Source organism: Chenopodium album, chromosome 21, assembly GCF_948465745.1.
Source record: "Chenopodium album chromosome 21, dcCheAlbu1.1, whole genome shotgun sequence".
NCBI lineage: Eukaryota > Viridiplantae > Streptophyta > Magnoliopsida > Caryophyllales > Amaranthaceae > Chenopodium > Chenopodium album.
In genome coordinates, this window is record NC_137854.1 from 13,083,892 (window position 1) to 13,110,498 (window position 26,607).

Genomic DNA, 26,607 nt, shown 5'->3' on the forward strand with positions numbered 1-26,607 from the left:
AACTTGAACATAGACTGCCTGCCACCAAGGACTTATCAGTTACTGCCAAGGCTTTTCAAATCTTAAACGTTGGAATGTCATTTGCTTATTCTCAATTTTTGCATTTAGAAATTTCGTTCATCAAATTTAAAAGTTTCACTCCTTGTTGAAAAGTGAAACTTTTTAAAAAATTGTATTTTTTAATAGGGTAACGATATATGTAGCTCTTTAGGTTATATGTAAACATTAACTATCCTTTCTAAATAGAATAAAGTTGGAAATTCGTGACAAAATCACGCGCATATTGGTGTAATTAATATTAATTCTTCCTTAATACAGTGGCGATTCCAGTATGGGTTCAGTGGGTTTAGCTGAACCCATACTGGATTTGGGGAAAATTCGTAATTTGAAGAAAAGACAAATATAGGTTAAATACAAAAGCAGCTACAATAGAGTACTATGCGAGCTCTTGGTTCGGCGGTCAAGCACAACAAGTGTTACACCTTCAGTAGCTTGTTGGCGCGAGATCGAGACCTATCAAAACCCTGGAATCGCTACTGCCTTAATATTTCCCTTTTAAACTTCTTATACTCTAGATATCCCTTAAGACTATATTTATCATTTTCTTTTGGCAAATTTGTCAAAAAAAAAACTTTTTAAATGCATCATTTCGCGAAAAAAACCTTTTAAAAGCTTTTTCGTAAAAGAAAACCCAAACTTAATTTTTTTTTTTGTTTAAAACAACTTAGTCCTACTAATACACTTTATTAACCTCTAATCTCTTCTAATTAACCTCTAATTCTCATTTTACTACTTAATAATTAAATTAATTTATAAATTAAAATAAAACCCCCACCCCCACCTGCCCACCACTAGCCATTCAGCCAACCCTCCCTCTCCTTTTCCCCCTTCCTTGACAGCAGCCCCCTCCCCTATTTGAGCCGCCGGCTTGAACCAATACCGCCGGCCGGCGACCCACATCCCTTTTCCCTTACCCCCCACCTTTCTTCTTCATCAATTTTCTCCAAAAATTCCTAATTTTTATCTTTCTCTCTCCTAGCTCAATCATGGTTATCAATGGCTTCTCCATCTCAATTTCCTTAAATTATCTCACAAAAATCCATATTTATCAATTGAAGACTTTAATTTCACCTTGAATTTCTCTCTCCCCCTTCCACGGAAGAGGAGGGCCCTTGCGGAAGCTTTGCCCGCCCCGACTTCTTTCGCGAGGAAGCACTTCAACTTCCAATTGTGCAAACTTTGATTTGTTCTCGACCTTCTTTGAACACGATATTGTATTACGAGAATTCATGGACGAGGTGATGTTTTTGGGTGTGTGGGTATTTTCGTGGTTGGCTAGCGATGGGAGTAAGGCAATTTCTTGGTGGTGGTTGACGATGGGAGTAGGCTAGCTGGTAGTAGGTTGTGGCTGAGGTGGTTTTCGTGGTTGGCTTGGATGGGGGATACAATTCTGGTGGCTTAGTCGGTGGTGGGGCTGCTGCTAGGGGAGGGGGAAAGGGAGTGGGTGGCTAACTGGTGGTGGAGATGGTGGTTTGTATTTTTTTTTTTAAATTTATTTATAAACTAATTTTATTGTTAAATAGTTAGAGAGTAATTAGAACTAATTAGTGGTTAATCAAGTGAATTGGGGCCTGTTCACATTTACTTAATTTCAGTTCAGTTCAGCTCCAATCAGTTCAGTTCACCTCCAATTAGTTCAGTTCAGTTCAGCTCCAATCAGTTCAACTTCTAATTTCCCTCTATCATAAGATTTTCATTTCAGCTCAGTTCAGTTCAGTTCAGCTCCAGTTATTTCAGTTCAGCTCAATTCAATAAATGCGAACAGACCCTTAGTGGTATCAGGTTGTCTTCAACAAAAATGAGATGAGTTTGGGTTTTCTATTTAAAAATAACTTTTAAAAGGTTTTTTTTTGTTTTTTTTTTTGGCAAAACAGTGCATTTAAAAGTTTTTTTTTGACAAATTTGCCTTTTTCTTTCTAATATTATGATATACCAACTACGCAGTATAAAACAATAAATTTTTCTAGCTTGGGGGAAAATTTCCACCCACCATTTTTTTTACATCAAACAAAAAGTTTACCCTATTCAGTACTCGTAAAGATTATTTAGTTTTTTTCTTTGACGAGATAAAGATTTATTTTAATAAACATAATTTTAAAAATAAAAAGAGAAATAAAAAATTAAATGAACGGATGGAATATTTGAAATATGTCCCAAAAAGATTCTTCAAATTAGTAGAAATATAAATGGATAGATGATATCGTATTCCTTAACACTTTCCCATAATTATCTATCTTGATCCTTTTCTTTTCTTGTGTAAAAATTTCCTAAAATAATGGATTTCATAATCCTAATTAATTTCAAAGACTTAGGCTAGAAATACTCCTCAAATTTCAAGGTTCTTTCCTAAAATTTCACAACCCTTTTCCCCTATATTTCCAAAACCCCTGTTTTCAAAATCTTTTCTTTCTTTGAAAAACCCTAATTTCTGTGTCTATTTAACAATCGATGAAGAAATTCAGAGTCTTTTGCACAGACCCAGATGCAACAGATTCATCTTCAAGCGATGAGGATGAGAAAATTGGAGAAAAACCCGCAAAAAAGAAGCGATTTGTAAGAGAGGTTACCGTTGGAAGCGGCGAAGAAGCGCCGGAAAAACTCGTGATTGACGGAATTCCGGCGGAGGAAACGCCGGGAAAGGCGGTGAAGTACCGGGGAGTGCGACGGCGGAAGTGGGGTCGGTACGCTGCTGAAATTCGAGACCCAATTAACAAGGTGAGAATTTGGTTAGGTACTTTTGATACTGCTAAAGAAGCTTATGAAGTTTATTATATGAAGAAACTTGAATTTGATGCTTTAAAAACTATGGAAAAGTCTAATTCTGTTGAATTGAAATCTGAAGATTTAGTGAATTCTAGGGTTAAAGAAGTTAAGGGTGAAATTGGGGGAAAAGAGGGTGTTAATGTTAATGTTGATGTTGGTGTTGAGTTGCCTGTTGATGTTAAGAGGGTTAGTTCAGGGAAATGGTCTGCTAGGATTACGCACCCGAAAACCGGGGTTAAAATTTGGCTTGGAAGTTTTGATTCTGCTGAAGAAGCTGTTAGGGTGTATAAAATGAAAGAAGTGGAGTTTGAGGAGAGGTTTAAGGGTAAGGAGGTTTGTCGAGGCGAGGGTTTTGAGAGTAAGAAGGTGTGTTCTGTTGTTAGGGAGTTGGAGGATGGAAGGTTTGAGGCTCGAGTTTGGCACCCGAAATTGAGGAGTTATGTGTTTGTGGGTGTTTATGATAGTCATGATCGTGCTGAGATTGCTGCTAAGATGAAGAAGGGTCAGTTTCAGAAGAGGTTTAGGTCTTTGAAGAGGATTACATTGAATAAGCATAAGAGTGGTGATTGGCCTCTGAGAGTTGCATGTGAGTCTGGTAGTTCAAGTGAAAACCCGAGTGATGGGGTTGGTTGTGTTGGACGGGAGATTGTTATTGGATTGCCTGCTCCTATGTTGCCTAGTGAAGATGATGCTATGAAACAACGAGCTACTAATTCTGAGTTTGTTAAGGCCGGTGATGTTGAAGATGTTGGAGATGTGGATTTGCCTGCTGGTGTTAAGCTGACAAAATCAGGTCGATTTGGTGTTCGTGTCACTCATCCAGGGACAGGGACTAAACATTGGTTGCGTTCTTATGGAACCCTTGAAGAAGCATTGAAAGCTTTTCATAGGAAAACAGCTGAGTTTGAGGAGGAGTTTAAGTCTCAGAAGAGGGCAAGGCCTGATGAACTGATTGATTCCCCTAAGAAGAGTGAAAGCGGGTTTCTTAATGGCTCTCCTACTTCAGTTTTGGTGGATGTGGAGGATGATGAGAGCAGTGGAACTGACAGTGATATGGTGAAGAATGAAGTGGTTCATGATCCAATGGAACTTGAATATGGAATAGTTCATGGTTCGCCTACTTCAGTTCTTGAGGTTGAGTTGGTCAACTGTGGGAATGTCAGTGTTCAAGAAAGCAAGGCAAGTGACCTTAGCTCTGAAAGTCAGAAGCAACCCTTTGTGCCTTTCAGTACTTTTGATGAAGCAGTAAGGTTGGGCATTATGAATGAATATGGAGAACTTCTCGGTGAATACAGTAAGTATGATGAACCGGTGTGGCTAAGCAACGATGATGAAGATGAGGACGATACATACTACTTTTGAGGACCGACAGTTGTATGCTGCACCATTGAACTGTTGTATTTTTATTTCAAGAATAAGTTCTGGAGCCCCCATCAGGGAAAAGAATGCTTGGTGAATTCCTTGCAGGTTCAAATGATACAGTTATTATCGTTGGAGAGAGATGTCGGTTTTGGTATTTGGTACCTTTGCCTTGTGTTGTACATATTTAGGACTTTAGGTATTTCCTGATATACTATTTAGCCTATTAGGAGTTTAGGAGTCGTCTGGCAAATCTGCAATGCTTGTTCTCTCTTCAACTGTGTGTACTTTTGGTGATTGAATTGACATTGTTAGGATTGTGTTAATGTGAACCAGTTTTTTTCGGTTTCGTTGATGCCAATTTGCTTAATTAATCAATAGGATTAATGTTACTAAAGAGTGTTCTAACAGACTTGAGCAGATCCAACCGATCAACATCAGTCGATTATAATTTGAGACAGGATTCGTATAATAAGATGAGCTATATTGGGAAAGATAATCTTGTTTATTTTTACTCTCATCAATAAAGAATGTACTGTAATATCGTTATATTATGTGCCTGTGATTCACATTGCCTCACTACTTTGTGTGATGTACTACAACTTACCAAATGTGCCGTTTCACGTCTTATTCAATTTTCGTCGTTTGTTTTTGAGGTAGGTTGGGCACATTGTATGGGCCTTAAGCATGCTGTAACATGACATCTAGAAGGCTTGGCTGTGGAGTGATCCAAAATGGGAATACCTTGCGCAAGTACTTTTGCTCTCCTAATCTTTCTGCATTTTAACTTATTTCATCAATTTCGACAATTTGTTTGTAATTATGTTGTTGGATAGATCTGTCTCTTCGGAGAAATCTGATATTGTTGGATAGATCTCAACGTATTTCCCAAAATATAATCGATAGATACTCCGTACTCTAGTAGTTTTTTTTATCTGTTAACCGGCGTACTTGTGACGCACATAGATTGCAATAACAACTTTGGAGGCCTGTTTTCATTGACTGAACTCAGCTGGATTGAATTGAGCTGAGCTGAATTGGACTAAACTGAACTGAATATTTTATAAGAGAAGGAAATTAGGAGTTGAGCTGAACTAAACTGAGCTGAGCTGAACTGAACTGAATTTTAACGTAAGAGAAACGGGACTGATTCTATCTTATGAACAGTCATCCACATAAATGACATTATCAGAAGCTCAAGAGATTAAGATGCACCACTACACAACACTTATATTTTTAATCTTTGAATATTCTGTGATTGTATGAAAATTTACATCTACCAACCAAGAATTAATTGATTAGCAAATTAACACCACGGTAAAAATAACACCCCTTAGCAATATAAAGTTATTGACCACAAAAGAACAGAGAGCTTCATTCATCTTTTTTGACTTAATACTACTTAAACTTTACATCAGTACATGTTTTGTTGTCGTGCTGCTCTTTCTTCTAATGCTTTTACAATTTGTCCCTGCACATCAAGAACAAGGAAAGGAAATAATCAATATGCAATAATAGCGCATATTAATATATTTCTAGCGTCAAATAATAATGCATCAATGTATATATTCAACATGTAAACTTTTAAAGATGTATGTGATTCAAAAATTTAATGGTCTTGTGCATACTTTTAAATTTATGAAAATATGCGCATACATTAATATGAAATGAAAAGAGTATGATATAATATTGATACTCTATTACCATGCTTCCCCATCTGTTATGATTTGAAAAAGGGTGTCAATTTTACCTCCATCTTTTTAGGGGGCGTTGTTAAACCACGTCGATAAACAACTTGTCCATCCACATCGATAAGAAATTTTGTGAAGTTCCATTTGACACGATTAGCCCATTTAGACTCTCCATTGATTTTACTTGCTTTGAGGAATTTGTAAAGAGGTGGTGTTTTCGGACCATTTACACATACCTGGTAGAAAATTTCTTAGTAACTAATTGATTGATTTGGTTCATGCAGCCGACTCCACTTACCGACTCCACTTATGGAATTAAGGCTTTAATTGATTGATTATAAAATAATTGATAATGTACCACATAATTCAAATTACCTTACGAAAAAGGGGATACTCAGCCTTGAATCTGTCACAAGCAACCTTTCTTGTTTTTTCACTACCTCCTGGAGCTTGCTTAAGAAATTGGTTGCAAGGAAATGCCAATACTTCGAACCCTGGACAATCAGCTAATGTTACCTTCAATTTGTTTGGAACTTGAAAGTAAATTTGACGACATATGATAACATTAGGGTTGTTTACGATCATTGACACGAACTTGTAAAAAAAGGACAAATTTGTTTGGATACGACATGCTGTTTATGTCGTATGGCCAAGTTCATGTCATTGATTATAAACAATCGAAAGTTTATGCTCGTGAATGTTATTTTCACAACGAAAAACACACCTTGATCTTTATATTTCCGGTAAAGTTCTGTTAGTTGGGGTAATTGTATATTGGTGAACCCACTGTTTATAAAAAATGAAAAACAGAAGCAAAAATTATTATATATATAATTCATGATAACAAGTAAATTACATATAATGTATATGTGCAAATAAAGATTAATACAATGTTTTAATCGAGGCATAGATCATATACATTACCAAACGATTTGATAAATAAACACAATAATTTGACAAAGATCACCAAATTACAAAGTATGGAATAAAAAGGATTTACCATTGTGTTGCAACATTAACAATGAGGAGAACCTTTCCTTTATAGATACTCAAATCAACATCTTTTCCCCTATAATCCTGTTGATTCAAAACATATCATTTCATATTCAACATATCACACATAAAAGTTAATTTTCAACATTTTTATAAGAGACAAAACATTTAAAGATTTTAATGATAACAAAAGAGATTCAATTCGAAGTACCTTAACTATAAATTCGTGTACAGATTTTTCAGGTACGGATTCAACAACACCCATTTAATTTGAGATAAGAGAAAACAAAAAAAATATATCCTTTGTTTTCCCTTATCTTAATTGGCTTTTAGGTGAAGTATGATGAAATATGAAGATGATGATTTTATTAGATAAATTATGGCGTGAAAGGAGGTGATAAGAATTAAGGATTAATATATATTATGCCTTGCATTAAAATGGGATAAGGCTAATTAATTACAGTGGTTGAGAATTTTAGTAGTATTATGGGTTTTGATTCCATTTCAAATGAGTTGTTCACAAAAAACGTCGGGGTGTAAAAGGTTGGCTTTACTATATATGTCTCTTTGACTCTTTTTGCAATTTATTTTGTGTTGTGTGGTAGTATTTCATCAAAATCTGAGCATTTTGTTCTAAAAAAATAAAAAGTTTCTATGTATTATTGTCTATTTTCATTATATTGCCTCCGCCTATAAAAATTTTTCAAATTAAGGCCTGTTCACTTCAGCTTAATTTCAGTTCAGTTCAGCTCCAATCAGTTTAGTTCAGTTCAGCTCTTAATTTCCTTCTCTCATAATAATAATAATTTCTCCTCTATTCAGTTCAATTCAGCTCCAATCAATTCAGTTCAGCTCTAATCAGTTAAGCTCATTTTAGTAAATGTGAATAGACCCTTAAGCAGTAAAGGTTCATAAAAAAGTCAAAACATGAGGAGTTTACAGAGACGGGAAATGGATTTTAGAAATATTTTTTTTTTTTTTAATTTTTTTTTAATGGAAAACACTCCTTACAGTTTACAAATTAATGTCCTCCTAAGTTTGGGCATGCATATATTAAGAGTAAATAATATGGTAACATAATTCCAGTCAATGAGGAAAAATGAGATAGTGAAAAACCCTACAACGCATAGATAAGATGAGTTTTTCATTTAAGTTGACTGAATAATTAGTTAAGGATGATATAAGACAATTATATTAAGAACATAATAAGTAATAAGGTAGATTTTCCCATATACTTATAACATTTTACTTAGAGCATGTTGTGTACACCCGGAGTCATTTGCTTATTTAATTATTAATGAGCAAATAATTGTTATCTCCTCATTTGTTGATTACATAATCAAATGACCCTGGGTGTACGATACACCCGGGTGTATATAACAAATTTAAAATGGTCGATTACAAATCGGCTACATATATAAGAGGAGGATCTTAAATGGCATCATCTTGGACCACTGATTTCTAAATTCTGATAGCATGTTAAGTGGCTGATGACAACATCCCTTTGTCTTGGAAGCTTTTGATGCAATCATCAAACATTTGTGGTATACTTTTGAAACTTGGTAACCCCAACTGCAAAATCTTAGTAGCATCCATGCTATGCTGATTTTTGTCCCTTTCGTTGTTATTAGGCCTATGTAACACACAATGTACGAAATTCAGCACAAATATACTTAGTACTTGTATACAACAATATAATGAAAGTATATATACAATACAAGGTTTTCAAGAAATTATATCATACTTGCTTTCAAACGGGTACATGGGATACTTAGTCCTAAGCCCTGCCAAGACGTCGGACCAATGAGCTACCGAACTTGAACAAATATATCTGCCTGATGCTTTGCTTTCCTCCATAGCTAATATATGAGCTGCTGCTAAATCATCTACATGAACAAATCCGCAATAACCATTTGGATATGCGCCTTTTGCACCTGATAATATAATGCTTAAAACTCAAAAGGTAAATCATCAACTAGCTATTATAAGCTCACTAGCTACTATATATGGTGACATATAATCATTAAAATGGAATAATTTGTAATGGAAAAAGGATACTAACCTTTGATTAGACTAAGTACATATTTGAGCGAGCTCGTTACATACGGAGCAAGCAAGGGACCAATTACAAAGGATGGATGTACAACCACAAGATCAAGATTTTTTTCCTCTGCTGCTTTCCATGCCGTCTTCTCTCCTAATGTCTTAGCATAGGCATACCACATCTGCTCATACGTACAGAGCGTAATAACCCAACCTCTTGATTAAAATCGATCTATAATTCTTGTACTAATAAACAAATTCTAAGGCTAATTTGACTTAGAAAAGGCAATACTACAGAGTAGTATCTATCAATCTATCATACTCAAATAAAGGAAAAAATTAACTTAAAATGGACTAGTAGTAACTAGTAAGGTTGTAAGAAGTGTTAGCTTACATTATTCCGTTCGCAGTACTCTAAATCACTCCAGTGTGATTCATTAAAAGATGGAATTTGCTCAATGTCTTCCCGTTGTTTTATGGCCATTCGGGTGGAGGTTAACACAATTCTCTTCACTGTGTTAGCCTTCGAGCAGGAGTTCAGTACGTTTAAGATACCGTTAATGCACGGATCAATCAACAAACTCTACAAAATACCACATTAACTTAGCTTGTTAGATACACGTACTACTGATATTATAGCATATATATATATATATTAATAGTCAAATAAGGTCATTTAAGCTACTACTCGTAGTATGTAACTCATACTTCGCTTTCGAATAAAAATAAAAATGTAACTCATACTTCAATTCGTATATTTTACCAGATAGGTAAGCTAGACAATTCATATGTTACACGACTTACAGCTTACACTAAAGACTCATAATCGAATATAACATCAACCATTAGTTGAACCAAAAATAAAATATGTAATTAGGATTAATTGTAACGAATGAAAGAAAAAAAAAATAAGCTAGCTAAGCTAGATCGTTCTTGCAAGCAAGGGATAAACAGTGTAAATTTACTTGAACGTCTTCACCATCACGTAGGGATCCTGCTGGAGACGCGACATGAAAAACTGCATCAACTCCTTGAATCACCTCATCAAAGCTTCCATCAACCAGAAGATCAGCTTTGTATAATTTGAGTCTCTCTTTAGCCCCATTCAACTCCCATAGAAAGCCAACCTTTTCCACATTATCTGGTGAAATTTAATATGATCACATCAAAATATGGACATACACCTTGTTCTACTTTAGTCTTTAAATGAATTAATGTTCTCGATCTTTATATCTATTGATTAATACTAAAACAAAACGTTGTTGAATTATTCCTTCTACAAATTGTTTACATGTCACTCTGACATAATTTTTTTTTTTCCCCACCAATTTGCTATGATAATGTCATTAGTTTTATTTTATTATTTTTTTACTTTTACTTTTGTTTTTTTAATCTAATAAACCTTTCATATGCTTTATCGGTTTATCCTTTGTCTCTATTGAGTCTTTTTTTTTTTTTTACAAGTATGTTAATGTTTCAATGTTTAAAAGTGTTATTGTGAATATTTTTTTTTTTTTTTTGCTTTATATATATATTTTACAAGTAATATGCTGTAGTAGAAATTACTTACTATGTATACAACAAATTAACGGAGTAGAAAACTTTCTTTCTCTGTATTATAAACCAATCTCATAATGTGTTTGTCTAAAATCATACATCGCACAAGAACTAAACTAGTTTATATTATACAAAATTTCTTCATTCTTTTATATTAAGGATAACAAATAGATAAATTGATTCAAACAAACAAAAGACGAAGCGAATAATGCTAAACGTAAAATACATAAAGAATGAGTTATAGAAATAAAATGGTAGGAAGAATAGTACCAGGATCTCGTACAGTAGCTCGTACGAAGCAGCCATTTTGGAGCAGGGACTTGATGAGGTGCGAAGCCACAAATCCAGTGGCTCCTGTAACACAGTATTCTCTTATATGACTCATGTCTTTCTGTGTCTATCTCTTGCGATATAACAACTACTTATAGTTATTATAGGAGCAATTACGTACGAAATTATCGTAGGTCATACTTGGGGTGGTTATAGACTTAGTGCATGATACGTGCAGTTATGCCGCTTCTATTTATGTTACACTATTAAATAAATCTATCCTACTTTGAGTTCTTTCTCTACACTAAAAAAATAAGTTCTCCTACATAATTTTACAAAGTCACTATTTTCACGTGTAATACTGTCAACTTTTTATAAAAATGGTAGGTAACATTCACATATTTTATACCCTTCTTTTTTAAATGTTTATTCCACTGGATTATCCTTGTGGGATGCATAGTTGGTATTGTAACATTCACTTTATTAACACTTATTTCAGGGGTAATAAGTTCAAATAAGGGTTAATAAGTTCAGATAAGTTCAGTTTAGTAAAAATAAGTTCAAATAAGTTGTGATAAGGGTTGATTAGGGCTACTCAAGTTTAATTTATAACTAAACTAGTTTTGTGCCCGTGCGATGCCCTAAATTTTTAATCTATATGTCAAATATTAAAACATATTATTGATACAAAATTAGTTAGGAATTGATGTGTTTTTGTGACGATTCAAAATATGTAGCAGGCATGTAATGACTAATAATAATTATATTGGTGAAAAACATTTCTTAACCCGTACGAAACTTGAAATAATGACCCTGTCCGAAATGACTTGTGATTCGACCCAATTGACAGCTCTACACACAGTAATAGAATTATATTAGAATGTGAAGTATATATTTTTAATTGATTAGAATATATTATAAATAATGGATGTGGTACATTTTGAACTAATTCCTTCGCTCCACAAAAAAAAAAAATTATGATACAAAAAATAAATTTATATGATGATTTATGAGAGTTAAAATCTATTTTTTTTTAATAAAATTATAATTTAATATGTACATATATATGAAATATTAGTACTTTATCGAAAATAAAACTCTAAATTAATAATTTTATCCTAAAATTCTAACCAAATTTGATTGAAAATAGAATTCTAATCTAACTTTTTATCCTACAAATTGAATTCTATATCACTCTATCATACATGGCGCGACACTTGGCGAAAAGTTGGAACGCCAAGTGTTGCTATCTCGCCGCCTGACTAAAAATTTAGCTTTATATATTAGTTATATATGATATGATATGATAAGTTCTTATAAGGGCTAATAAGTTCATATAAGTTCAAATAGATCAGATAAGTTCAGATAAGTTAAGATAAATTCAGATAAAAGGTGAATCGTAATTAATGTTCAGTAACAATATATTGTATATGAAGATTAGAATTAAAAAAAAAAACAATATATTGCATATGAAAATTAGAATTAGAGAAAAAAATATATAAATTTAAGGAAAGTAAAAATAAATAAATAAAATAAAAACCACAATCAAACATCAAATAAATTAGGTTTGTGAAACTATAATTTAAGAGAGAAACTTGGTTGATTGAATTATATATATATATATATATATATATATATATATATATATATATATATATATATATATATATATATATATATATATATATATATATATAGACACTTATGCATTGAAGTCAAAAATAAATTTCAAAAATATTAATGGTGCGTTCTATTCACCTGATTTTTACTTATCCGAACTTATTAGCCCTTATCAGAACTTAAATTGAACTTGGGTAGCTCTGATTAACCCTTATGAAAATAAGGTGAACAGAACCGGGCCTAATAATTGATGACATCACACATAGAGTTGGAGGGAAAATTTTTTATGTGAGAATGACACGTAGAATAGTTTGAGGGTTGATGATATATGCAATAGCTTTCAAAATTTACTTCTCTCCTAGGTTAAATAAAAATAATTTGTGTAAAAAAAAAGGTTAAATAAAAATAACTAACAAACTAATTAGTGGAGTAGCTTTTTTCACTTTAAGGTGATGTGTAATTCATCTTATTTTCAAAATTTACTTCTCTCCTAGGTAAAATAAAAATAATTTGTGTAAAAAAAAAAGGTTAAATAAAAATAACAAACAAACTAATTAGTGGAGTAGCTTTTTTCACTTTAAGGTGATGTGTAATTCATCTTATTTTTGCTAAATAAGATTATTTTTACTGAATTGAAATTATTTTTGCTAAATCACAACAACCCGTCGAAAAAAAATTACAAGGAAATAGAAAAAAGAGGGTATAAAAAATGTATGATATGTATCAACGATCATGGATTTTGTTCAAGTTCTTCGTTTTCTGTTACTCTATTAGTAGAGTACCATGTTTATTATTTAATTGAATTGTCATGTATTTGTTAGGTTTAAATCTCTTTGGAGTTGATGTATGACTTTTTATCAATAAATCAATTGGTTATTCAAAGAACAAAAATATACTTGTATATATTTTGGTGTATAAAGAGCTGTATGTCACGGGTCATCTCCCTTGCCTACAATGGGCGTCACATGGGTCACTAGGCAACAGGGCATAATCGTGGCTAGGGGGCTTGCCCTTGGTGCCTAGCTGAGCACCTCCCCCTATAGAGCTTTATATAGTACCCTGCTTAAATTCCTAGTGAACACCCAAGTGACAGTAACACAATAATGGGTCATTTGGAGACCCAAATGAAGTCTAAATGGGCCCAAATTTGGGGGTCCATCGTATTTTGGGCCAAGGAAGACGATGGTGAAGTTGGTTTTCCGAGACAAGGTCCCGAAATACAAGTTTTGGCAGCAGGTAGCCCGGAAAACGCGGGAAGCTTCTAGAAAGTTCCAGAGCTATCTACAAGGTTCTTTTGGAGATTATTCTAGAGAGGATGACTCTAGAATAATCAAGGAAGGTCTGGTACATTGTAGGAGTCTTCTAGGTTCTTCTACATATGTACATAACTTTTGTAAAGTTCTAGAATGTTCTAGGCTAGTCTTTAGCATTCTGGGCTTCGATGTGTGTAGAAACCTCCATGTATGTATGTTCCTAAGGAGGTGGGAACTCTCTAGATTGTTGTAGTCTAGAAACCTCCATTTGAGGAGGTTAGGAACGTTCTAGAGAAAGGTTGTAAGTAGGGAGGAGCACTATAAATAGGCTCCAAGGCATCATTTGTACTTTCAAGTTGAGAGCAATACAAAAAGCCTTTCATAAGCACTTGTGTTCTCTTGCAACTCAATCTCTTTCCTTCAAACACTTAGAGAGTGTGAGGAAAACTAAGGCACGAGGGTGCCAAGTGAGTGATCGGGCATACTAGCAAGGGTGATAGCTTGTGTGCTCAATTGTCTACGACACTTAGTCGTAAATTCGGACTAAGGCACTAAGGGAGAGTGCTTAGTTCAACTAAGGAACTTGTTAGCATCAAGGGGTCGTACTAGCAAACATACTCGAGCAGCACAAAGGGTTGTGCTACGTGGGCACAAGGAGTAGTGCCAAGGGAGAAAGCCTGACTCGCCTTACGACGGACTGTAAGCGGGTGGCGCACGGTGCGTGACTAGGGCAAAGTAGTCGGCACGTGACATGTAGGTGATGAGAATGAGAGGAAGATCTAACCAGTGACGTAACTAAAATTTTACATTAAGGGGGCCAAGATCAAATATATACATAATTTTTATTCTCTCATTGGCATTGCACAACTTATAAAATTTTGAATACTAAGCTATAATTAGTCCTATACAAATTTTTGTTTGTGGCTGGCCACATGGTGCGGCAGGGGTTACTTGTAAGGTGTTACTAGTTTTGTCAAAGGTTACTTATAGGTGTTTCTTGTATTCTGGGATTATATTATTTGTATGGGTGTTACTGGTTTTGGTCAGAGGTTAGTTGTAGGGTGTTACTGGTTTGGTATGGGAATACTTATAGGGGTTACTCAGAATGCAAGTAACAGCTACAAATAACACATACAAGTAACCCCGGAATACAATTAACCCATAAAAGTAACCCCAAAATACAAGTAACACTTACAAGTAACCCTAGAATACAAGTAGCACCCTACAAATAACACCTACAAGTAACTCCAGAATACAAGTAACCCCAGAATACAAGTAACACTTACAAGTAACCTCGAAATACAAGTAACCCCAAAATACAAGTAACACCTTACAAGTAACCTCTGCCGTACCATGTGGCCTGCCGCACTGAAGAACCTACATTTTTGTATGTGGCTGGCCAAATGGTACGACATGGGTTACTTGTAAGGTGTTATTGGTTTTGTCAGGGGTTTTTTGGAGGTGTTACTTATATTATGAGGTTACTTGTATGGGTGCTACTGGTTTTGGTCATGGTTATTTCTAGGGTGTTACTGGTTTGGTATGGGGTTTTGGTTTGGGTTTACTTGTAGGGGTTACTCAGGATACAAGTAACACCTACAAGTAACCTCAAAATACAAGTAACACCTACAAGTAACCCCAAAATACAAGTAACCTCTGCTGTACCATGTGACCTGCCGCACTGAAAAACCACTGTTGATCCTAACATATATAACTGGCTAGATTTAAAAAAAAAAATAATAAGATCCCAAATTCTTAATATGGAGCAAGCCCACTAGCAAATATAAAGCCTAAAGTTAAAAAATAATAATAATAAAAAAAAGTAACACTAGCAAATACTCGTATTATAATGAATGAAAGATGAAAATTAAACAAAATACAATTAAATAATTCTACTCCAAATATTACAAAGTATTATTTGAATAACCTGTGCATAACACGAGCATTGTACATACTAATTACTTTTTCGGTTTTTAAAATATTGCAACACTTGTCTTTTAAGAAAATTTCATAAATATTGCACCATATCTATCTGAGTGCATCTAAGTGCACAACTCCTATATATTTACAAAACATATAGGAGGGCAAAAATGTAAATTTGGCAGTTGACTTTACAGTGGTACATTATAATATACCATTATATACCATTATGCATGTATAATGTACAATTGAAATATAAGTTGTCTGAATAGTATTTTTCGTGTAGTATTATGCATGAAGTGGTACTTTTTACCATCCTATAGATTGAATATTTTTACCCAAATACTTACCACATGTCACCTATTATACATGTAATGGTATTTCATCCTATATGTTTGCTAAACCAATAGGAGCTATGCGCTAAGGATGAATCTATTTACTATAACAAACAAAATATCTCTATTCACACTATAAATAATACCCAATTGAAGAGCTACAAATTACCCCATCTATTAGTGTTTATTTAAAGAGGTTTTAGGCAAAAGTGATGTTTGATTGATATAATTGCAGGGGTTTGTCAAAAGATATGCTATATTCATATAACATATTTTTTTGTGATATATTTTTTACATTGATATCATGAAAATAACATCTCTATGAATTATTAATTATTATGATTATTTGTTACTGTATTATGATATGCTACATGCTACGTAATATTAATATAATTCCGTGAATATCTTATATGAACATTGTTTTTGGTTTTGTATATGTTTTTTTTAAAAAATAAATTATTCATTGACAAAAAGCAGACATATGTAAAGAGATTTAGATCTAAAAAAAGTCATATGATATAGATTATATAAAGCGATCTTGGGCTTCAACCATTAGTTTAAAGTTTGGTTGATATAGTCCTCTAAAATCATACAACAACTAAAACAAAACAATTAAGGCTTCGTTTTCTTCACCTTAATTTTGCTAAACTGAAATTATTTTTACTGAATTGAAATTATTTTTGCTGAGCTTAAATTATTTTTACTGAACTTAAATTAAATTTAAAGAACTGAAATTATTTTTGCTAACTGAAATTATTTTTACTGATTTTCTATTATAAATCTTCTTTAAGAAAACTGAATTTTACTGAACTGAAATCATTTTTACTAAACTGTAATTATTTTTATTGAACTGAAATTAATTTTACCGAACTGAACTTATTTTTACTGAACTGAAATTATTTTTACTTAATATTATTTTTTTTTAAGGTGAAGAGAACAGGGCCTAAATCAAATAAAAACTTTCTTTCAACAAATACTATCAAACTTTCTTCTAACTCCCGATATAGTTGCGATAGTGTCGGCTTTTCCGTTCCTCGTTTTCATCTTCTTTTACCTTATACTCCCTCCGTTTTGAAATACTTGCTCCATTTCTCCATGCGCGGAGTTCTAGGAGAAATTGGAGAAAGTAATAAAATATAGAGGTAGCAGGGTTAGTGGAAGGTAAATTGAAGGAGAGAGAATATAAAAATACTCCATTCGTTTTTAAATACTTGCTCCATTTCTACTTTTTACACTATTCATTATTCATCCTATTTTGACTAATGATTGTGATTTATACATAAGAAAAAATATAGTCTTTTGGGTACTTGTTGGAATCGTCTAAGTGAATAGATTATTAAATTAATTTTCATTTGTTAGAATTTATAATTATTAATAATTAAAGATATTATTGATCAAAGATTAGCATCGACATTCGTGTCTAAGAGAAATGGAGCAAGTATTTAAAAAGGAGGGATTAATAAAATTGGTTCCACTAGTTGAGAAAAATGGATTAAATATTGTAAAAGCTTTTCAAATAAGGAAATGAAGCAAGTAGTTAAAAAATGACCACAAAAAGGGAAATGGAGCACGTATTTAAAAACGTAGGGAGTAGTACGCATTTATTTTACACTCTTGTTTTATGCTATTTGTTGACCCTTATGAGGTTTTGATGATGATGTTAAGAATATGAGCAAACTTCCTTTTAATAAGGATTTTCTAGTGTTGTGATGTTTGCAGGTTCAATAGGCGTTGAGGGCTGAAGTAGGAATTGGGACAAAGGAACTTTAGAAGATCCATGAGGACAAGTAAAAGACAGAAGAAGAGTTCCAGCAATGGAACTTCCCGAAGTTTCTCAACAGGAACTTCAAAACGGGTTGTAACGACCTGGTTCCGGTGTAATGCTGGGGCAAGCCTCAATAACCAAGGATCAGTGCAAAGATCGAGATATCAACTGAAAAAGATGGACTTCATAACTTATAGTTGTATAAAAGATAAGTTTGTTTTATAGGTTGATGTAAACCCATTAATGGTTGTTGCGCATGGAATTTATTAGAAATCGGATAAAGCTTGGCAAACAAATTAATTCGTAAAAGATAATTATAAGTTTTATGAAAAAGTATTTATTCGATTTTATTCTTTAAAATCTGGTTTAACTCGGTTTTATCTTTTTCATTATATTATATCTTTTAACAAAAACGAATTTGATAAAATTTGATTTTCATAAAAAGAGAAATTAAATCTGTTTAGTTTCGGTTCTAAAAAGATAAGTTTAGATTTCTGTTTAACTTATCTTGTTTGCGAAAAACCTAGTTTGTGAGCTGAGAAACTCTTATAAATATAGAAGTAATTCAGCTTTGCAAAATGAGAGTTTTAAGCGTGAAAACCACTTAGTGCTTAAGAGTAAGTTTGCCAAAGGTTTAAGCTTTATCATTTTGATTTCGGGTTTCATGTGTAGCTTTCCATTTATGTGTTAGAGTGTGTCTTTGAGTTGTAATTGGTTTTGGGGTAAGATTGTGAATTCTCTTAAATTCACGTTTGAGTGTATGAGTTTGAATTCTCTAAAATTCGAGTGGTAGTTAGTCACCCCAAGTGTGTCTTAGGTCGAGAAAGGAACCTGAGTGTGTCTTGGGTCGAAAAAGGTGCCTGAGTTTGTGTTAGGTCTGATAGGATAGGTTCCTATCAATTAGCAAGTGTCTTAGGAGGAACTTGCGAAGCAAAGGTCTGTGTAATAAGTTGTACTAGGAGAGTTGCCTATTATAGTGGAATTTGTTTATAAGTCCCAATAGGGCCGAGGTTTTACTTCCAGTTAGGCACTAGATGGTTTCCTCGTAAAACTTGCTGTGTGTTTTAAGTTTCTTTTTGTTTTTATTGTTTATTTCCGCATATGTTCCGCGATTGGAACTGTAGACACCCATTTGTGTCTCCCCAAAACCAAACCCAGTGATGAATTCCTTTCACGTCGAACCATAATCGAATGAGGTGAAAGTGTGAAAAGTCAAGTGTTGCGGTTTAGTTTTTATTTAAATTCTCTTCTCTCTGTTTTTTAAAAAACAACCTTGTTTTATTAAAAATAGCCAATCTAGTTTAGTTTGGTTCATAATAAGGGTCCAATAATGTAATTAGATGGGGCTCGAAAAGACCTTTCCAACGATATATTATAAGCCCAATTCCGATAAATATTGAGGAAGTTATGCCCAAAATACTAAACTGGGCCCGGTTTGTTAATTACATACGGCCCAATGATCTAGAGGAGGGCCCAATGTTAATTATTATTCCTAAAATTATTAGGATTAATTATAATTTTCTACAATTCTCTAGAAGGTTCTTTTAAATTCTAGTAGAGTTAGGATTAATAATTTTAAGATGGATTTTTATTTGGAATAAAATAGTATTATTTTATTATTATATTATTATTTTTAATTATACGTTTTTAGCTTCAGTACGGATTTCGTAGATCAAATTTGATTAAAGATCGGATTCCGCGTGGAAAGCGCGTGAAAGCCAGGCTGTCGCCAAACAATAAGTCTGTCGCCTGGCGACAGACCCTGTCGCAGAGTGTATTTCTGGCGACAACTTGTAGTTTTATTCCTTATCAAATTCTGTCAATTTCCGGACTATTTTCCTTATAAATAGGGTCTCAAAACTCCGTTTTTATTCATCAATTATCCTTAATTCTCTCTATTCTCTCTTGAGCAATATATGCTTTCTTTCTCTCTTTTTCTAAACCATCCCTTTTAAACACAATACCGCATACACAAGATTTATAAACATCTAGCCAAGGTCGAAGTTGCCTTCACCCTAGACTTGCAAGGTTGATAATTTCTGAGGGTTTGGTCCCAAATCTAGTTTAAAATTTATTTAATTTGATTCTTATTTAATTCTTTAATTATTCTTTATTATTTTCATTGAAGTTTACTAATGCGTTAATTTAGTTATTGGAAAGAGGTACGAGGCTTCAAAGTAAGTAGATTAGCTTACTGCCTATTTTATTTGCAATGTAGAAAGCATGTTTATTATTGATTAATTCCTAGTATCATGTTAGAATGTTATGTATGCTTTCTAGTATCATGTTTAGATTGTCTCTTACTCTTTCTAATAGCATGTTGGTACCATGTTAGGTTTAAAAGTTTTGATCTTTATTGTTTAGTGACATGCTAGGATTTGTTATTAATCTTGTTAGTATCATGCCTAGGATCTTGCTATTATTATTAAGCTTTATTATTATGATTATATTATGATTATTATTATGATTATCATTATGTTGCTCGATTATATTATTGTTATTGCTTGATCACGCCTTTTATGCTTGTTAAAGGGAATTTGTACTTGAAATCACGCTTAATAAGATAATTAATAATTCGGTTTAGGCTAATGTGATTTTAATTCAAGTGATCACCAATAATAGATTTACTTGTGCATTAATATTCAACCAACATAGATAAACAGGTTTAGGGCTAAATCTAATGTTTGTATGTTAGTCAAGAAGCGCACATGAATACGAGTAGAATAAAGTAGAGGCCTATTTTATAGGGCGAGCCCTTTCTTTTGTAGATTGGATTCGTACCCTCATCCCCGAACCCTATTTGGTTCAAGACCTTATGGAGTTGACGATCTCCTGGATCGTTTAAGGGGTGTAAACTTCACCTCGTGATTGGTTTACAAGTTCTTAAAACTTGTTGGCGACTCTTTTGCTCTCTTTTCTTTCCCTTTGGACGCCACCATACTTTAGTGTATGATCACAGTAGGGTTCAAGCTTGGGGTTATAGTGCTTGAAATATTCCCTACAGGAACCTACTACCTTTCACCCCCCTCTCGTAGTAGTTCATCTAAACTAACACTATTGTAAAAAAAAAATGTATAACCTTAAGTCCGTGAATATGTTTAATTTGTTGATGTAAACCTAATTTCATTTGATTCATTTGATGATTCTTGTCAAAACTACCTTTTAAGGGTCTGTTCTCATTGACTGAACTCAGTTGAACTGGACTGAACTGAGCTGAACTGAACTAAATATTTTATAAGAGAAAGAAATTAGGAGCTGAGTTAAACTGAACTGAACTGAGCTGAGCTGAACTGAACTGAATTGAATTGAATTTCAACGTAAGAGAACAGGGCCTAAGTTTCAACTTTTGTCAGCAAATTATACTTCAAACTTTGTAAACAATTAGGTACTTTTAACTTTTTGTAAAAAGTATTTGAGCCTTTGAAGTATATCTGTACATTGTTCGGATTGTCACATTGTTTTCATTAATCGCACTACCAATGCATGTTTCATGTCGTTTTTAGTATCATAATAGTAGAGTTGAGTATCATGATTTGTTTGGTGTGATTTATCGAAATTCCAAACCATAATTTTTTGACACTTTTGGAACGTCCAAGCAAGTAAAACACAAAAACAAACACGAATGAATGGACCCAAAAAGATTGATCACGCAAGCGGTCAAATGGTTCTGGAGGCATGCGAGCAGATAAAAGGGCAGGCTTCACGACGATGTTTAATTTAAAACTCTTGTTTTTTCATCAAGATTGACTTTTTTTTTTTTAGAGGAAAATGTGTAATTAGACTTTATATGGAGTATTCGCCAGAAAATATTAAATAATAATAGGAATAAAGATGGAAACTCATATGATGATGAGAGAAATAGAGAAAACATACATATTCTCTCCGTGTTTTTCTAAATATTACAGTTTGACCGACACATAGTTTTAAGCAATTTAATTGGTTTAAATAAAATAAGAAGTAAGTGGGGTAGTTGAAGTATTAAAAAATTGTAAAAGAAAGATAGTGGGATTAATAGTTTATTGAAAAGTAATGAATGTGAGAGGAAAAATATAATAAAGAAAGTAGTAGTGGGTTTGGCCGTTTGGGTGAGGACCATGAGAGGAGTGAGATATAGGCCATGTTTGGTAATTAGAGTTTTGACCAAAAATGAGCTTATTTGACCAAGTTAGAGGTTTGACTACATAAATCATTTAATTTGGTTGTTTGGTAAAAGAGCTTTTTAAATGAGCTTATTGAGGCAAATAAGCTAATTTGTAAAAAGCTAAAAAATAGAGCTTTTTAGATTAGCTTATTGAGTAATGGATGTTAAATGATAATTTTATCCTAAAAGTTACTCTAATTTACATTCTTGCCCTCCTAGTTTCTTACCCTAGTCAAGTAAAAAAAAAATTGTCAATGTCCTAAATTGTCATTTCATATGTTCAGCTAACAAACAACTACAAATAATAAGCTAATTTTACCAAACAACTCTACATAAAAATCTTTTATAAATCAGCTAGTCAAAACAGCTAATGCAACCAGCTAGTCAAATCAACTAATGCAACCAGCTCTTACCAATCAGCTAACCGCTAAATACCAAACAACGCCATAATATTACTCCGTATAATATAGCTTTTTGCCAAAATAGGGAGTAACACTTATTAAAACACGGCCAGATTCGATAAGTGTAACAATTAAAAAAAAAACACGGAGGGAGGGATTATATAGAAAATTGTGTCAATGTTTGTGAAACTTACTAAAATGATAATTGTTGTAATATATATATATATATATATATATATATATATATATATATATATATATATATATGAGATAAAATTTGTTATGGCACCTCACTATGGAGTAAGTTGCAAGACAATGTTGGAGTAATGAATTTAACGGTAGGGATAAGGCTAAAGGTTCCACAACTTCCATTCTTTTTTGAATGGTCTTTTGTAACAAAGTACTGTCAAATTACAATTGTAAGAGAAAGAATATTCAATCACATGCAAACCTTTTTGATAAGAAACTATATCTAGCTAATTGGTTCACAGGGCCTCATTGCAAGTTTAATAAGTGCAATAGTCTAAGTGCAATATGTCTACCAAGGATCAAGTGCGTTATGTCTGGCTAAGGTCAAATGATGATTGAATCGTTAGTAGTCAAAGCTCAATTTCCTGCACTAGGTGGTGAATTACAACAAAAAATTTAAAATGGGTGGTTTTATATAAGAATATAACATTGTTGTTAAAAGGTGGGTTTTCACAAAAGACAAGGATTATTTAAATGTGATTTTCGACAAAATTTCCTTAAACTAATTACTAATGTAACTCAATGATAGATTGTGTCACCTTCTCTTGCAAGAGTTGCAACTCACTGATCTTACAATCAAGAATAAATTCCGTCTACTGAGACATCATGGCATTATTAAAATTAACTAGAACAGAAAAAAGAATAATACACCTTACAAAAATCCTTTTTCTTGGAAGCTCTTGATGCAATCGTCGAACATTTGTGGAATGCTTTTGAAACCTGGGAGTCCTAGCTGCATAATCTTGCTAGTGTCCATGCTGTGTGGGAAATCATTTCCTTCGGTACTGCCTTGCCTAAAATACCATAAACATAATGTTATCATGAAAGATAGACAAGTAAAATTCTTAGAGTTGCAAATGCCATTTATTTGGGGTCCTTGCAACAATTAAACTTACTTGCTTTCAAATGGATACATAGGATACTTATCCTTGAGCATCTTCATGATATCTGACCAGTGAGCAACCGAGCTCGAGCATACCAACCTTCCTGATGCTTTGGTTTCCTCCATTGCTAGAATATGTGCAGCAATTACATCATCTATATGAACAAATCCTATAACCTGTTTTGGATACTCTCCTATAGCACCTGTTTCAAAAAGCCGCAAAATTTACAGGTCAGACTGACTATAAGTTGCATATATCGAGTGAAATCATAGCAACTGATTGACAGTGAGACAGAAAGGTTGTCTCCCAAGCAGCACCGCCCAAATTTGTAAATTTAGTACCCGGTTATCATCCTAACATCACCATACCAGTCACTACAAAGATTAGTAGCACAGTCCATATCCAATGTACTTGCTACTGCTCATAATGATGCATTTCACTTATGATTAGTTAACAGTCATGACACAGCTGATATTATGAATTGAACCTAGATACAGAACAACAGGAAAGTTTCTTTCTTGCAGTATGCAATAGATGAAACCTGTTATGATCTTTCATGAGAATTCAGTCTATTTTGATGATTCTTATACTTTTTTTTGGCAAATTACTTCAATTCAATAAACTTTCATGGGAAGGTAATACACTAGTCTGTCTAAAAAGTATAATTGCATCATTATTTTGGTGAAGAGAGAAATTTCACCTTTAGTAAGTGACAGTATAAGTTCCAGAGTGCTTGTTGGCTGTGAAGTTAGCAATGGACCAACCACGAATGATGGATTCACCGCCACTAGATCAAGACCACTCTCTTTAGCTACTTCCCATGCCGCCTTTTCTCCTAATGTCTTTGCATATGCATACCACAGCTGCATCCAGTAGCAGAAACAGTATACTTTTACTACAGCACTGATAAGCTAGCTGAGTGTAATTACACTATTCAGTACTTAAAGAACGAGTTACCATACATTGTATCGCTTGCAGTACTCAGGATCACTCCAATGCGACTCATTAAGGGGAGACACTAGAGATGCATCATCTCGGTATCGTATAGCAGAACAGGATGATGTGAGCACAACCCTCTTTACAGAATTAGCCTTCTTGCATGAACTAAGCACATTCAAAGTCCCTTTAATACCTGGATCAATCAACAAAGTCTGTACATTTTAATTAGTTATTTTCTTTCTTTTATTCTTTTGAACAAGGTCCAATTGATCTTTAACATTTACATGCAAAATAAATCAAGATTCTGCAATGGTATAATTAACAACTACGATTAAATATATATACCAGTATTACACAATTGTAGTTCCTTTGTTTCACTAAAAATGTGACACTTGCCTATTTTAGATGTTTCAAAATAATCGCAACACTTAAAAATAAAAACGTTACATATTATAACAGATGTATATGCTATAGCCTGTGGCTAGTTCGTTATGGAGTATAATGCTAGGAATGTTGTAACAGATGCAACAAAGATTAACGAAATCAACAAACAAGAATACATATTTTACGTGATTCGATTGAAGGGGGCTAATTGATCCAAGACAAGTTCCAATTAGAAATATATAGATTACAATCTTACATCTCGTAATTCACAAAACATCAGACCAGAAACCAATTAAAATGGATAAAATAACGCTACAAATAGGCAAAAAAATTAATCCGGGTTAATTAATTTAACAATAAAAGTTAAAATCTTACTTGAACATCATCAGTTTGAGTAGGCAGAAAGACAGGGCAAGCAGTATGGAAAACACCATCAACACCATTAATAGCATCATCAAAGCTACCATCAACCAATAAATCAGCTTTATATAGTGTTAGCCTTTCTTTGGCTCCTTGTAATTCCCATAAAAATCCCACCTTTTCAACATTATCTGGGTAACAAGACCAATTATTAACATAGCTAGATTTTTACAAGTTAAAAATTACTATTTGAAAGACGAAGGACTAAAAAGATCGTGAGAGTTGAGGTCTGATCGGGGTCCATTTACGAGCTAGAAAAGAGAGAGTAATACCAGGATCTCGGATAGTGGCACGAACAGTGTGGCCTTGAAGAAGAAGAGATTTAACCAAATAAGAGGCGATGAAGCCGGTAGCTCCCGTCACACAGTATGAAGGCATTGTTACTTCTTCAGTTGTCCTACTTGTGAAGTCGTGAGTTGTGACTTTGTGAGTTTGTGTACTTTGTCTAATTTGTTTGGATCTTACGGAATTTATTGGCTTTATTCATGATTTTTTTTAAAAAGAGTACGAAAAGTCTTATTTTATGGGTCGCTTAGCCATATTTGGAAATGAAATGAGTCAAATGACCTGTAATAATAGACTGGCGGCCTCATCTTTGAAAATTATAGCTTGAATGCACCTAACACTTTAGCTAGTACTGGTACTTTGTTGGTGGCCAGTGCTGTCTCAGAAATTTTTGGGGCCCATAGCTAAAACTAAACAAGGGCCCCTAAATAAACGAGTCGTATTTCATAATAATACATCAACAAAATTATGAGAAATACAAGTATATCATCTTGATAAAGAAATTTTGTTTGTCAAGTGGTAAAACTGTACTCCCTCCGTCTCTAAATTACATTCCTCCTTTCTATTTTTGGTACTCCAAAATTACATTCCTTCTTTCTATTTTTGGTAAGTTTTTTTTTAGTAAATCAACTCTCTTTTTCTGTTTTATATTTAATGCTTTCTCACTCATGCTTACCTAATCTCACTCATAATCCTTGTGCCAAATTACAATGAATACGATTGGTTAAAAATTTTCAATTAGGAGCATGTGATTGGTCCTTTTTTTTGCAAAGGATTGATGACATGTCATGAGTAATAACTAATTTATCTTTGTACTTCCCATTGCATTATCTAATTATTGTTATTTGTCTTATTCTTCCCTTCTTAATTCCCGTATAAATTTCCAAAGAGGAATGTAATTTAAGGACGAAGGGAGTAAAAAAAATAACAACTTTTATATAAATATGGGGGCACAGTTGTTGATATAAATAAGAAAATGCCATGCTGACTTCGGATACTTTTGTTTGTTTATCAATGTGATAAATTTGGGCTTCCTCCACAAATTTTCATGAACTTTATGCTAAAAAGTTTATCAAAATAACGAATGCACGATAGACATTTGAGATTTTGCTAACTCTTCTTTCTATTTTTTTCTTTTTAACAATAATGATTTTAACAACTTGACTAACCTTTACTCTAGTAGTTCATAAGTTTACTTTTTTGAAAAAAAAATAGATTTTGCAAAAGTTTAAAGAGTTTTAAATTTTTAATAACATAATTATAAAATTGGGAAGC

At 33.2% G+C, this 26,607-nt stretch overlaps 4 protein-coding genes across 4 annotated transcripts; 1 reads left to right on the forward strand and 3 right to left on the reverse strand.

The window, feature by feature from the left end:
- Positions 1 to 2,214: 2,214 nt before the first annotated feature.
- On the forward strand, positions 2,215 to 4,543 carry LOC145602542 (uncharacterized). The gene has a single exon (XM_081658734.1). The coding sequence runs from the start codon at positions 2,509 to 2,511 to the stop codon at positions 4,183 to 4,185; it is 1,677 nt and encodes a 558-aa protein (XP_081514860.1). The 5' UTR covers positions 2,215 to 2,508; the 3' UTR covers positions 4,186 to 4,543.
- A 907-nt stretch (positions 4,544 to 5,450) lies between these two features.
- On the reverse strand, positions 5,451 to 7,237 carry LOC145602788 (putative glutathione peroxidase 4). The gene is made up of 6 exons (XM_081658942.1): positions 7,078 to 7,237; positions 6,874 to 6,950; positions 6,598 to 6,659; positions 6,249 to 6,367; positions 5,933 to 6,109; positions 5,451 to 5,653 (listed from the first exon to the last, which is right to left on the reverse strand). Exons 1-6 carry the CDS (start codon positions 7,129 to 7,131, stop codon positions 5,597 to 5,599), a joined length of 546 nt encoding a protein of 181 aa, XP_081515068.1. The 5' UTR covers positions 7,132 to 7,237; the 3' UTR covers positions 5,451 to 5,596.
- A 1,108-nt stretch (positions 7,238 to 8,345) lies between these two features.
- On the reverse strand, positions 8,346 to 10,851 carry LOC145600438 (tetraketide alpha-pyrone reductase 2-like). Its single transcript, XM_081656335.1, has 6 exons — positions 10,737 to 10,851; positions 9,875 to 10,050; positions 9,304 to 9,492; positions 8,929 to 9,091; positions 8,611 to 8,800; positions 8,346 to 8,499 (listed from the first exon to the last, which is right to left on the reverse strand). Exons 1-6 carry the CDS (start codon positions 10,849 to 10,851, stop codon positions 8,346 to 8,348), a joined length of 987 nt encoding a protein of 328 aa, XP_081512461.1.
- Positions 10,852 to 22,834: 11,983 nt separating this feature from the next.
- LOC145601911 (tetraketide alpha-pyrone reductase 2-like) lies at positions 22,835 to 25,468 on the reverse strand. Its single transcript, XM_081657997.1, has 6 exons — positions 25,320 to 25,468; positions 25,003 to 25,178; positions 24,267 to 24,455; positions 24,005 to 24,167; positions 23,317 to 23,506; positions 22,835 to 23,214 (listed from the first exon to the last, which is right to left on the reverse strand). The coding sequence occupies exons 1-6, from the start codon at positions 25,423 to 25,425 to the stop codon at positions 23,073 to 23,075; spliced, it is 966 nt and encodes a 321-aa protein (XP_081514123.1). The 5' UTR covers positions 25,426 to 25,468; the 3' UTR covers positions 22,835 to 23,072.
- Positions 25,469 to 26,607: the final 1,139 nt, after the last annotated feature.